Raw genomic sequence first — 13,874 nt, forward strand, 5'->3', positions numbered from 1 at the left:
TAATGTTTTGAACAGCCAACAATAAAAAAATAGTAAAAAAAAAAAAAAAAAAAAAAAGGGCTGGGGATGTGGCTCAGTGGGTAAGCACCCTGGGTCCAATCCTCAGTGCCCCCCCAAAAGATTATCTATCAGTGTTTTTCACATGCTGATTTAGGAGAAAACCTCTGCCCTAGAGGGAAAGACAAATGTCAGCATGCAAACACTGAAGTAACAATGCAACAGGGAAAAAAAAAAAAAAAAAAAAAAGATTAGGGAAGCTCAACCTGTAGTTAACATAGCTAAGGGACTGTCGAAAAGTAGACCAAGACAGATGAAAACCCTTACCATCACGACCCAAATATTTGACAGATCTCTTATCTCTATCACCTTCTTATCTTTGAAGTGGTGGACATAAAGGATAGTCCTACCTAACTCTGATGGTTGTAAAGATCAAAGGTAATATATTAGATCACTTTCGATATAATTATTATTCATCCCTATTTCCAAAGCAGATTAATTAACCTGGTAATTTCATAAGAGAAACAAGGAGACAATCATTCAGGACTCGGGTACTTCCTTGATAAGGCACACTTGGCCTTAAGCAGTTTGGAAAAGAATGTTTTTTTCTGCTGAGAAGCAAAGAAACTATATTTACCCACCCAGTTTCTCTAAGTTCTCATATTTGCTATTACCACCAGGTTGTAGTAACTAAATGTGTCCTTTTCCCTGTAGTAAAAGGGGAAATAGAGGAGGTGTCTGCTTGTGCCTTATGCATATATATTTATTTATACATATATAACCTGCCCCGCCCCAAGTCAGCATTTTACAGTTGACTAAATTGGAGGGTATATGCTATGTTAGTCATCTGAAAATACCATTTGGTACTCAAAATATGCTTAAGCTCCAAAGAGTATTCAGTCAGTCAACGCCTGAGCCCATAAAGCTCCACCATGTCCACTTCTATTCCTATTACTGAAGTGGAAACCTTTGAATATGGTTAAACATCTTAAACACACCATGTGCTATGCAGATCAGAATTTCCTCCTTCCCTTGTTTTTCCTCTTCTAACCTAATATGATGAAAAACGACAAAAGTTAAGTGTTAAATGCTATCAAGCAATTAAATTTTCACTTCAGAAAAAAACTGATTTGTAACTAAAAGGAAAATTTCCCTTAAACCTTTCATTGTTATAGCTTAAATATTTTTTTCAAAAAATAAGTTTCCAGGGCTGGGGATGTAGCTCAGTGATAGATGGTGCATGCTTAGCCTGCTCAAGGCCCTGGTTTGATTTCCAGCACCACAGAAAAAGAAAAAAGACTTTGCAGAAGTTGAAAGGACCATTTTCACAAATAATAGCAGAGTCACTAAATGGAATATTAATGTCAAAACAAAAAACATGATTAATGAAGTTGAATATTTTATTTCTTATTTTGTTGCAAGCTGCTGTTTCAGTGTATAAAAATAACACCAGTGAATGAAGTACATTATAAAATTAAGACAGTATTGTTCTTCTGACACTGTACAACACACACTTTCCTCTATGTCCAGTTTTTTTAAAATGGAAGATCATTAAGTATATTGACCCAGATCCAGGGATGGATGTAAGCACGTTACAGTATTATATTAGGCTTATAACAAGATTATCCTTGAATTACATACTTTTTTATAAGTATTTTTACCACAGATAATTTCATGAATTCTGATATCAACCTAGTGCCTACTCTAAAAATCATAAGGAATTGTAAAAAAGATGCATATTGTGTTTATCGGCAGTCATTGGGAAGTTAAGGGGTATCTTCTTCCAGTAGCATTGTTACGAGTAGTTTTTAAGTCTTCTATAAGACAACTGCTTGCAGTTATTCCATACTAGATTATTTAGGGTGCCATTTTCACTCCTCAATAGATTTTACATATTTCTCATATGCTTCTTCGCTCATTAGGTCATCTAGTTCTGAAGGGTCACTCAGTGTCATCTTTATCAGCCAACCTGCAACCAAAACAAAAAGCTTACATTCCAAATTGCTTTTTTTTTTTTAATATTTATTTTTTTAGTTTTAGGTGGACCCATTATCTTTATTTTATTTTTATGTGGCTGAGGATCAATCCAGTGCGCCTCATGCATGCTAGGCAAGCACTCTACCACTAAGCCACAACCCAGCCCCTAAATTACCTTTTTAAAAGGTCAAAGTCATTCAATATGTAAATTTCCAAGTGCCTCTAGTATACTAGATCAATTGCTTGAATTAATCCAATGTACACAAATAATACATTATTTATGGAACTTTTTTTTTGTACCAGAGACTGAACCCAGGGGGACTCAACCACTAAGCTACATCCCCAGCCTTTTTATTTTTTGAGACAGGGTCTTACTAAGTTGCTTAGATCCTCACTAAGTTGTTGGGACAGGCTTTGAACTTGTGATTCTCCTGCACTAAGAATTAATATATTTGTATATTATAATTGGAAAGAATTTACAGCCAGAATAGAGTATACCATGATAAATTAAAAACTCTTAGATTATAAGAAGCATGAACAACTGACATTTAAAACTATAAATACAGGATTCAAATATGTAAGGCCAGGTATGTCTTTCTTTAATAAAAGATAGACCCATACTGTACCTGCTGCAGTTAAAGGCATCAAAAAGAGCAGAAAGAAGGGTGAGATGGCAGGCAAAGAACCACAACCTAATCCTAAATTTGCCATTTACTGGCTGCATGCTCCTGACAGGAAAATTGGGGAGAGGAGGAGCTCAATTCATCTATAAAATGGAGAAAACTGCTACTAGCACACACTTCATTAGATTATTAGGATAAAAATGTAAGAAACAACTTACCATCTTCGTAACAAGATTTGTTCACAAGCCCTGGGTTTTCTGCAAGTGCCTCATTAATTTCAGTTACTTCTCCTGATAGAGGAGAATAGAGTTCACTGGCAGCTTTCACACTTTCCAAAGCACCAAACTCATCTAAATGGAGAAAAATTTTTTAAATATTAAACGTCAAGTCAAAGACTTGAAAATACAAAATATGGAGAAATGGTCATCTCTCCTAAAATCGTGATTTTTAAAAATTTTACATTTCACCTGGCATGGTGGCACATGCCTGTATTCCCAGCTCCTGGGGGCTGAGGCAAGAGGATCACAAGTTGGAGGCCAGCCTCAGCAACTTAGCAATACTCTGTCTCAAAAGAAAAAAGAAGAAGGGGCAGGGGATGTAGCTCAGTGGTACAGTATCCCTGGTTCAATCCCCAGTACCAAAAAAAAAAAAAAAACTTTAATTTCTTTAATTGGAAAAACAAAAACATAGGTTTTGTCATGTTCGTAACTCCTATTAGAAGGTATAAATACCCTCAATAAAGTGAACCTATCTGTCCTGGACACTGAAAATAACAAATGATGATTTTATCTGAATACCAGATGTGTTTATGATGTTCAGTAAAACTCAATTTTCTTTGACTATGTCTCAGAAAAAAGAAAAAACCTTAGGAGTTCCAGTAATGCTGAAGCACCCCATATCAGACCACATTATATGAGAGCAATCAGAAAGGTACCAAACTAGGTGAGATCTCACTCCCACACAGTATGACTGCACATGCAAAGAGACAGTTTGTTTGGCAGAGGGGTCAGAGGAGAGTGTAGAGCTGCCAGAGTGGCTGGGAATTGGGGGCTGAAACCGTAGGAGGAACGGAATCACAGTAAAAAGATAAAGGCATTAACAGGAACGGATCCCAAAATAACCCATATGCTGGAATTAGCAGAGAAACTTCAAGTAGCTCTTAGGAAGTTGCTCAGAGACAGTCTTTATTGCAGTGAGGGAATATGAGGAGGAATACTTGCAATGGAAAATTTTATATGGAGGCTCTAGAAATGGAAAGTCTAATACCTAAAATAGAACACTCAACACAGAGAACTAATAGCAAACTGGGGACAACAGAAGAAAAGACCAATGAAGGTGAAGAGAAAAATCAACCGAAATTAACCATGCTAAAGTTACCAGAGCCAGGGGCTAGGGTTGTGGCTCAGTGGTAGTGTGCTTGCCTAGCAAGCATAAGGCACTAGGTTCGATCCTCAGCAGCACCACATAAAAATAAAGTCCATCAACAACTAGAAAAATATTAAAAAAAAAAAAAAAGTTACCAGAGCCAAAAGGGCCTGTGGGACATATCAGATGATCCAACAAACATACAACTGAACTCACAAGAGGAGGGAATTAGGAAAAAAATAAAAGCAGAAATAATGACCAAAATAAATCTCCAAATTTGATACTCAAAGGAGAAAGACAGAATAGCTGACTTTTCATCCCAAAAAACAGAAGCCAGCCAACAATGGAATGAAAACTATGAAGCCCTGGGGACGGGGAGGGAGAATCTGTCACCAGGAATTCCATACAAAGCAAAAATATCCTTCAAGAATAGATGCAAAGGGATAGGAATAGGAAAGACAGTGGAATGAATCTGGCCTAACTTTCCTATGTACTTATGTGAATACACCACAGTGAATCTCAACGTTGTGTACATCCACAAGTCTGGGATCCTAATAAGAATAAGATAAAGTCCATGTTTGTATAAATATGTCAAAACAGACTACTGTCATGTATAACTAAAAAACATAAAAACTTTTAAAAAGATTGGAAAAATCTATGTGTATATATATATGAATATACCAGTGAATTTCATCTTTATGTATATCTATAGAATAAATAAAAGGCCAAAAATAAGTGAAGCAAAGACATTTTCAGATAAATAAGGAGGCATAAGCACATCCTCACTTCAAGAAATACTACAATTTCTTGCGCTGAATGTGATAACAAGATGACACCTCAAATCTACAGTAAGGAGAGAAGGTGTTACAACTGGTAAATATGAATAAATACAAAACACATTCTTCTTAATTTCTATACAAGGCACTCTATTGTTTAAAGCAAAAACTATAATACCATGTTGTAGAGCGTATTGCATCTGTTAATGCAGAACACTGAACAGCACAGTGAATGGACAGGAAAGTCACTGTCCTAAATGTCTGACATGCTATGTGAAGTGATGTATCACCTCTAAATAAACTGTGATAATATGACATACTGTGAGCAACTGTTGAATAGTACAAAGAGGTATACTCTAAAAACCAGTGGAGGCCAGCTGTAGTGGCACACCTATAATACCAGAAACTCAGGAGGCTGAGACAGAAGGTTCGAGGCCAGCCTCAGCAACTTAGCAAGACCCTGTCTTCAAATTTAATTTTAAAAAGGACTGGGGATATAGTTCAGTGGTAAAGCACCCCTGGGTTCAATCCCCACTAAAAAAAAAAAAAAAAAAAAAAACAAAATGGAAAAAATAAAATCCAACACCAAAATTTAGAAAGGCAAAAGAATAGGACAAAATGAAAGCAAAGACCTAAACTCAAATATATCAGTATTACAGTAAAATGACTAAATAATCATCAAAAGGCAGATGTCAGATGGACAAGAAAATAAGACCAAACTATAAGCCGTCTTTAAGGAACACACTTGAAAGTTAGCATAGCAACATTAAGAACAAAGAGCTAGGCATGTAGCTCATTGGTGGAGTGTTTGCCTAGGCCCTGGGATCAATCCCAGTACTGTAAAAAAATCAAAGTAGACTTCAAAACAAGAATTTACCAGAGATAAAAAGGGACATTTTTTTCAGGCTGGGGTGTGGCTCAGCAGTAGAGCACTCACCTAGCATGTGCGAGGCCCTAAGTTCAATCCTTAGCACCCCATAAAAATATAAATAAAATAAAGGTATTGTGTCCAACTACAACTAAAAAAATTAAAAGGGGGCATTTTTTAAAACAGCAAATGGATCAACTCATCAGCAAGACTAAGAATCTTTTATTAAAAGTGCATATAACTATTTCTAACTCTCTCTGCTTCCCACTGCCACGAGCTGAGCAACCTTCCTTCTCCATACCCTTCCACCAAGAAGTTCTGCTTGGAGCCAGCCATCTATGGACTAAACCTCTGAAAACAGCATGTGTGGTTCCAGGCAGTGAAGAAAGGGAAAGAAAGTCAGCTGGGACAAGAATTACCCAGAACCCTGAACAAACTGGGCCCTGATGATCAATAGTTCTACTCGGTGAATGTGGATTACAGCAAACTGAAGAAAGTAGGTCCAGATTTTGAAATGAAGTGTTTCCCTATAAAGCAGCTTAGAATGCAGATCTTTCAGAAGCCATCCACACAATTTTCTACTTAACCAGGAATTAAGTGGGAAGTTGATTTGTTGGTGTAAGAACAGTTTGAACAGTACCATCAATACTGAAACAGTACCATCAATCAACTGAAAGCTAACCCTTACCCCACCATGATATGAGATGAGGCCTCTGGCAAGAGGAACCCTTGGGAATGGGCTAAGTGTTCCTATAAAAGGGACCCCCAAAAGTTCTCTCCCTTTCTTTATGCCTTATAAAGTTACCAGAAGATAGCAATCTGCAGCCCAGACAAGGCCTCACCCAGACCAAACCATGCTGTTACCTGATCTCAGATTTCCAGCCTCCAGAACTCAGAAACTATAATACAGTTCTGATACGCATAAGCATCCTCATCTGTGGTACAGTTTACAATAGCCCAAACTAAGATATTCAATAAACAAACAATGCAGTCTTTTTAAGTACACATGAAACACTAAGATCATATGCTGAACTATAATGTAAGTCACAGCTTCAGAAATTAAAATCTTACACACTATGTTCCTTTACTACAACAAATTTAAGTTTAAAATTAGTAACAATGAGCAATCTAGAAAAACTGCAAATATTTAAAAATAAACATACTTTCAAATAATTTGTGGCTCAAAGAAATCAGATGGGAAATTTAAAGATACTCTGATTGAAATAAGTGATAATGAGAATACATCATCAAAATTTGTGGGATTTTTAAAAATAGTGCTTAGAAGGAAATTAGCATCTTGTGGACACACATGTAATCCTAGCAACTTGATGACTCCCTGTCTTAAAATAAAAAATTTTTTATAAAGGGCAGGGGATGTAGCTCAATGGTCAGGTGGTCAAATACCCCTGGATTCAATCCCCACTACAAAAAAAAAGAAAAAGGAGATTATCATCTTCATAGCATTTTGAGGTTTTATGTTAACAATCAATGAATGGCCTGGGTGCTCAAAACACTAGAAAATAAACAAAAGGCAATTTCTCCCCCCCCCCCCCCACTTCTCTTGTGTGTGTGTATGTGGTAGTGGCATAAGCCAGGGGCACTCTAGCACTGAGTTGTACCCCCCCTTCCTTTTTTTTCATTCTTGAGACAGGACCTCACTAAATTGCTTAGGCTGGCCTCAAATTTGCAATCCTCCCACCTCAGCCTCCCAAGTCATGGGATTATAGGTGTGTGCCACCTGGACCCCCAGCCCCTGTTAAACTTAATAAACTTCAGCAAAATTATACAGTACCAATCCACACGTGTAGAGGTGAGGAGGGTGGCATTAAGAGCCATTTCCCTCTCTTTCTGCCTTTCTTTATCAAGTCTCAAAATTCTCCTTCTCACCATCCCTTACAGCTAGTGGGGACAAAACAACCCAGACCTGCCTGGTAAAATGTGAGAAAGCCCCTGCTGAGATTTCTGGTCGAGACATTCTTTCTCAAAAAAAAAAAAAACAAAGGAGACCCTGTCCCTCTTCGGACTCTCGAAACACTGAGGCAGAAAGGTTCACCAAGTGGAGGTGTCTTTAATGGCTCTCAGTGAACTAACCCTGTGTCCACCTATCCCCAGCCTTTATGAAACAACAAACCGCTTAGGTGTTCAGGTAAAGACAGACAATGAAAATTCATGGCATGATTTGTGACATTCCAAGATGAGAAAAACTCTTACCTTGTTTTTTCAATTTTGTTCCAACTTCAGGCAGACTACAATAAACAACATCTCCCAGAGCTTCCTAAAAAAGAAAAACACAAAAAACTCTTTGTCATCAAATTAAATTTCCCAGTAAGTAGGGACAAAACACTGAATTCCCTGTAATTCAGGCAACATATTTTTACACTCAGGAGACTAGATTCTTTGGTCTTCCTCTCAACCCTTTAAAAGTGTGCAATCTGTTCTTCATTCAGAAGCTGCACTGCAACGGGCCACCCACCAGCCAAATCTGGCCCCTCACCTGAAGTGACCCCCAGCACAATCTATGTGCTACAAATAGTTACTAGCTCTTCTCAGCACTAACAGACTGCTTTCCCACCTCTGCAGCTCTACTTAGGCCATGATCCCTACTGCTCTAGCTGTATCCTACTCACTGGATCTGTGGACCACAGTCCTAGGAGACATGGACTCCAGGAAATAAGGCTGCTCTCCATCAGGTGAGTGGACCACAATCCCTGGCAGTACCTGGAAACCCCTTCCACCTGTTGTTTACTATGCCGTTTCCATGTGGGTGACTTTCATGGATAAACTCCAGGAGGCAAGGACAGCATCTTACACAGTATTTCCCAAACACTCTGTGCTGCACCCCATGGTACACAGGTATGCTGATAAAGTCAGTGACTCTCGATACCCAAAAATCCATCTAGCATTTCTGAGGAATTGTGTCCTCCCACTTCCTCTTTCTTCTCCTGCCTTGCCCCTTACACAAATCTAATTGAAAGTCACTGTCCCATGCTACTATGAGGTCCGTGGAAATAGGCAAATTAGTAGAGAAAAACTAAATAGGTTTCTATGTGTTAATCTGTGCCTATTTGAGTTTTCCCCCTTCTTTATGGCCCTAGGCCATGTGGGTATCACAGTACCCACAAAATGCTGGCAACCCTCCAACACTTTTGTTTGCTCCTTTTTCTTCTTTCCTTAACTGTTCGATATAAAACCTATGGCCTTCTGGAATAAGGTATGTTTTCTACTCTTAAGCAATAACCCAGGATTTCTTAAAATACCACATACTGACCTAACTAAAGTACCCTTTACTTGATTTATCTCTGATTTTCTTCCAAGAGCCTTTTAAAAAGGCTGAAAGTACTATATAAAGTAAGCAAGTTATATGAGAGGACACTATCAAAAATATTTCAAGACAATACCTGTGCAAAATTGCTGATTCCCACTGTTCCAATACCATTTTCTGTAGTTATCCATTCATGTTTCTCTGTGAATTTACGCACTAAAACAGAAGACCAATATTTCAGAAAACCAGCGGCATTGTTTCTTTAAAAGGCCTTACCTTGCTGGTACAGTGATGCACACCTATAATCCCACCTATTATGGACGCTGAAGCAGAAGGATCACTTGAACCCTAGTGTTCAAGGTCAGCCTGGGCAGCAAAGTGAGACCCCCATATTTGGGGTGTCGGAGACAACAACAAAAGATTTAACCTAAAAAAAAATAATGTGCCACTTTAAGTAGAGCTGACCTAAAACATCTTAACTGAAGCTTAATTATAAGGAATGAAACTGGCCTCCTGGAACAATTATAAATTAAGTTCTTAAAATTCTTTTATCAAATGTCAACCTGCCCTTGAAGAAAGTAGCTACTGCTGTTTAAAGAATACTAGGGTATGGAGTGTAGCTCAGTGGTGGAGTGCTTGCCTAGTAAGTGTGAGGACTTCAGTGCAATCCCCGGCACTGCAAAAAAGAAAAACTTAAGGGGGATTCTGGGCTACATAGATGGTATATATAGATCTTCGGCTACACATTCAGTTGTCCCTCTTGTCCTGCTACAACTTCAGAACTTTAGATTTTACCAGTTATAAACCCTTACTTTTGAAAGTAACGGCTGGACAAATACAAATGGATGACCTGTCTGAGACTACTGTCCTGGCCATCTTGTCTGATTGTGAAGATAATCTCAGGAGTCAGGTTGTCTGGCAATCACTGAGCAATTGAGCAACCCAAGTGTAGAGGAGGCAGAGCCTTCAAAAGCTCAGTGCACCTAAGGGCACTTATGTCTTTAGCCATAGATTGTTTTTTTTTTTTTTTTTTAACCAGGCATGCTACTTAGGCTAAAAGCAGTGTTAATACAATTCTCCTTTAACCCTTGGACCAACAGGACAGACTAGGTAAATAATTACTTTCTTACTGGCCTTGAAAAAACATGGTTTTTGGCATCAAGAAATCAGGAGTTATAATTCATTAAAATTTTAGATTTTTTTCCCTTTCCAGGTCATTAGATATGTTTCACATTAAATGTTGGTCAGTTTCTTACTATTTATTTGATGCTTCACTAATATTTAACAGGTAACATTTCTTCAGTGTTCCCTAGTAACAGAAAGTGTGTTCAGCAGTTACATTATTTCCTTTCATTCACCCAATAACTCTGAGGTTAAGTATTGCCTCCACTTTATGAGGAAAACAGATTCAGAGAGGTTGAATCCATATGCCCAAGATCTCACAGCGGATAAGAGGTAGAACCAGAACTGGAAGTTGGATCTATCTGCTTTTAAAAACCTAGATGCAGCAGGACACGGTGGCGCACACCCATAATCCAGACTCCAGAGCCTGAGGCAGAAGGATGGCAAATTCCAGGTCAGCCTTATTAACTTTAGTGAAACCCTGTCTCAAATAAAAAATAAAGAAAGGTCTGAGGATGTAGCTTAATGGTAAAGAGCCCCTGGGTTAAATCCTCAGTACCAAAAAAGTAAAAAACTAAAAAACAAACAAATCCAGGTACATTTTACCCCATAATACATACAATTCTTGTGTCAATTAAAAATAATAAACAAAAATTAAAACCTAAGTGCTTAACCAGATAATGGGCATTGATAATTTGGACAATATTTAACTATAGATAACTAGCAACTGCAAACAGCTAGAGATAGTATAAAGAAAATCCGTAGACATGAAAATAAATTGTCTTGAGAAATGCAGTACCATTGTATTCAAGTTGGTAATGCATTGGAATGTGTCACAAATTGTTGGAATATAAATAAGAAATGTGACTATGCTTCCAACTTTCGAGTAAAATGATCAACAAGCCCAGTTCCAACAGATTTGTAAAACAATGAATTCAATGAGACAACAGCCATATTAATCTATGATCCTAAATTAGCAGCCTGAGTTCTTACAAAATGTAGTTAGTCTTGCAAGTATTTGCGCATAAAGAAAGAAAACTGTTTTTTCCACTCGCTAATTGTGCTAAAGCAGCAAAATGGCCAAGCCATTTGTGGGCAGGTTTCCCAGTTATTTCAAGTGCATTTAAGTTAGGTCTTTTTTCAGCCCCAAGGGCTAATACAGATTTTATAACTCGCTATAACTTCTGTAACAGTCCAGAAGACTTTATCTTTCGTTTTTCGTTTTTAGGAGACAGCTGTTTTCAACATTACGCTCATTTTAGCTAGTAAAAATCTAAATCCAGTTTTAATAAGTGCTTCTCCTTAATTTTACTTGGGAGTTCTCAGTAGTGGCCCATGTAGCAAACTAAAGACAAAGTAAAGACCTCCATATTTAGTCTCACAAGAGCATACAAATGCGAGAGTTACTAAAGTCACAAAGAATTTTAGTGATGCCTGCTTTGCTTCTCCAGCACGAGCAGCCAACTCACCTGCGGGAGCTGGCCTATACACCATTACCCGGCTCCTGCAGGCCCCCCCCGCCCCCACTTTTTTACCCACGGGACAAAGATCACTAGTGTTTTCTCACGCCTGCTCAAGAGCTAGAGACGCGGCAGGGAAGAGGGAGGCCAGCAACGAGCTGAAGCGCGGGGCAGGGCTCACCCTCGCTCCGCGCCAGGGACTCAGCAGTGGGAGCCCGACGTTCTCCGCGTGCAGCTCAGCCCCGGGAGCGAGCCGAAGGGAGGAAGGCGCCGGCCTGCTCACGTGCCCGCCGCGCTTACCGGAGAGCAGAGTGGGTCCGGTGCGCAGCGTCCGAACAGCGCCCGCCCTCACCCGCCAGGGCCGCGGCGGGCAGAGCGCAAGGGGCGCAGGGGCTGCACGCAGGCTGCGGGCCGCAGCTAGCGCGCTCCGGACTGCTCGCAGCGCCATATTCGCAAGGGTACAGAGGGTCGCCCGCGGCGCCTCTGCCGCCCTGCGACCCCGGCGGGAGTGGGCTGGTTGGACTGCGCGGGTCATGATTGGGCAGTGCGCAGGGGGGGCGGGGACTCCAGGGGCGTACTCGTCTTCGGATAGGGCGACGACGTATGAGAGAGGCGTGGACATGTGGAAGAGTTTGGAGTTGCGGAAGAGGGGCGGGGACTAGTGTCGAGCAGAGGCCTGGCTGGGCCGCTTGGGCTGGGAGGCAGGTCCTACTGGAGGGGAGTGGCTTCTTCTGGGACATTCTCGGGAGCTGTAGGGCTTGGCCCGCTGGCCCGGCGGCTCCCTGGCCCGCGGAATGCGTGCAGAGCAGCGTCACCGCGGTAGCGGTGAGCAAAGCTCCAGATTGGAGATGGTTTTGCTGGGCCGGCTTATTTCCCTGCCCTCGAGTCCTGAGAGGGTAAGGCACCTCCAGTTCCGTTAAAGGATGCGATCCCGCCCTTCTACACAGGAGCAAGGTCATCCAGAGCTGGATTCATTCCAACCCAAAGATGATTATTGGGCATTAGCCAAAGTCGCATAGACACATGCAGTTCCTCTGACTTTTTTGAAATATTGAAAACAGTTCCGGAGCCCACTTTATTTCCTTACAAGATCCCAAGAGGCCCCAAAGAGACAGGCAGAACCGGGAATATTCCAGAGGGCAAAGAACTTACCAAGAGTCAGGAATGGCTTCTTGGTGGAAGTTGAACTGGAGCCAGTCTCAAACTCAGGAGTGTCCAAAAGGCCAAGCTGAGACTCAGCACGGACAGTTCCTTGCTTAATCAGCCAGCCCTGTGACCAAGTCGTTCTGAGAAAAGCCCAAGTCCTTGTCCAGATTCTAGAGTTACAGAAAATAATTAAGTTCTGGGAAAGACCTCACCTTCAACACAGATTTTATACAGTAGGCCCCATCACCAAAGAAATACTGGAGTCCCTCAGTACCACCAGGTGGGCCCAGGTGGATTTTTGCACTGAGCTGGCCCAGGCCTATAGGAAGGATTGTCAGCACATTGTGCAGAGGCATGCAAGGGCTGTCATGCTCCTTTTTTTTTTTTTCCTGAGTAAATTATGGCCACCTATTGAGTCCTTGTTATGTGCCTGGCACTGTGCAAATATCCTCTTGTTAATCCTTCTCAAACCCCACTCTGGAAGGTATCACTCTCATTTCATAGATGAGTCCTGGAGACTCAGAAAGGTTAAGTAACTTGCCCAAGAGTGGAATGGGAAGGCTTAAGTATAGCTTAAGTAGCTGCTAGGCAGCAGTAGTAGGATTTTACATATAGGCTTCTACTTGCCTCCATTTGGGATACTGACTGGATCACATTGATGGACTGTACACTCCAGATCTTGGCTACCTTTTATAATGTCAGTATTCTCTTTGTATTGTTGTTTTGTCACTAGTCAGTGCGGTACAGTGGAGCCCATGCCCTAAAATTCTTATCCTCAACTTGACTAGCTCATTTGGTGGGAAGAAGAAGATTACATAGTAATGAGTGGAACATATCATAGGCCCTTCCACCAAAAAAAAAGTAGCAAATGTGTCTTTTTTTCCCTAACAAGCACTGAGTATAGCAAAAATCCTCACTCACCTCCAACTTGATAATCTTTAACATTCACACCTTGAGTTTTGAAAGTTCATCTATTGCATATTTGGTACAAGCACCTGAAAACAAGGTGATCATTTCTTCTGGGTGTCAGGAGAGTCCCATCCATCTTAGGCTGATAGACATCTTTTCCTCTTAACAGAACTAAAGGAGGTGTCTGTTTGATATTTATAGTCAAGAGGGAAGTGGAGAGTAAATGAGAAAGAGGGAATGAAGAGATGAAGAATTTAAAACTCCAGATGTTAGACCTTTTCTTGTTTGAAACAGGCATCATACATATCTGGATGAGTTTCTGTACTAGTCTATTGGGAAATGTGTGAAGACCTTGCTATGGGTTATTTG

At 40.4% G+C, this 13,874-nt stretch overlaps 1 protein-coding gene across 1 annotated transcript; it reads right to left on the reverse strand.

Moving 5' to 3' along the window:
* Nucleotides 1–1,383: 1,383 nt before the first annotated feature.
* On the reverse strand, nt 1,384–11,966 carry Gcsh (glycine cleavage system protein H). Its single transcript, XM_046435092.2, has 5 exons — nt 11,751–11,966; nt 9,005–9,084; nt 7,818–7,881; nt 2,816–2,947; nt 1,384–1,966 (listed from the first exon to the last, which is right to left on the reverse strand). The coding sequence occupies exons 1-5, from the start codon at nt 11,896–11,898 to the stop codon at nt 1,869–1,871; spliced, it is 522 nt and encodes a 173-aa protein (XP_046291048.1). The 5' UTR covers nt 11,899–11,966; the 3' UTR covers nt 1,384–1,868.
* Between the last annotated feature and the right edge of the window lie 1,908 nt (nt 11,967–13,874).

This window comes from Marmota monax, unplaced genomic scaffold (genome assembly GCF_021218885.2).
Source record: "Marmota monax isolate L192 unplaced genomic scaffold, Marmota_monax_Labrador192_F-V1.1 WCK01_AAM20220418_F8-fsc00024, whole genome shotgun sequence".
Taxonomy (NCBI): domain Eukaryota; kingdom Metazoa; phylum Chordata; class Mammalia; order Rodentia; family Sciuridae; genus Marmota; species Marmota monax.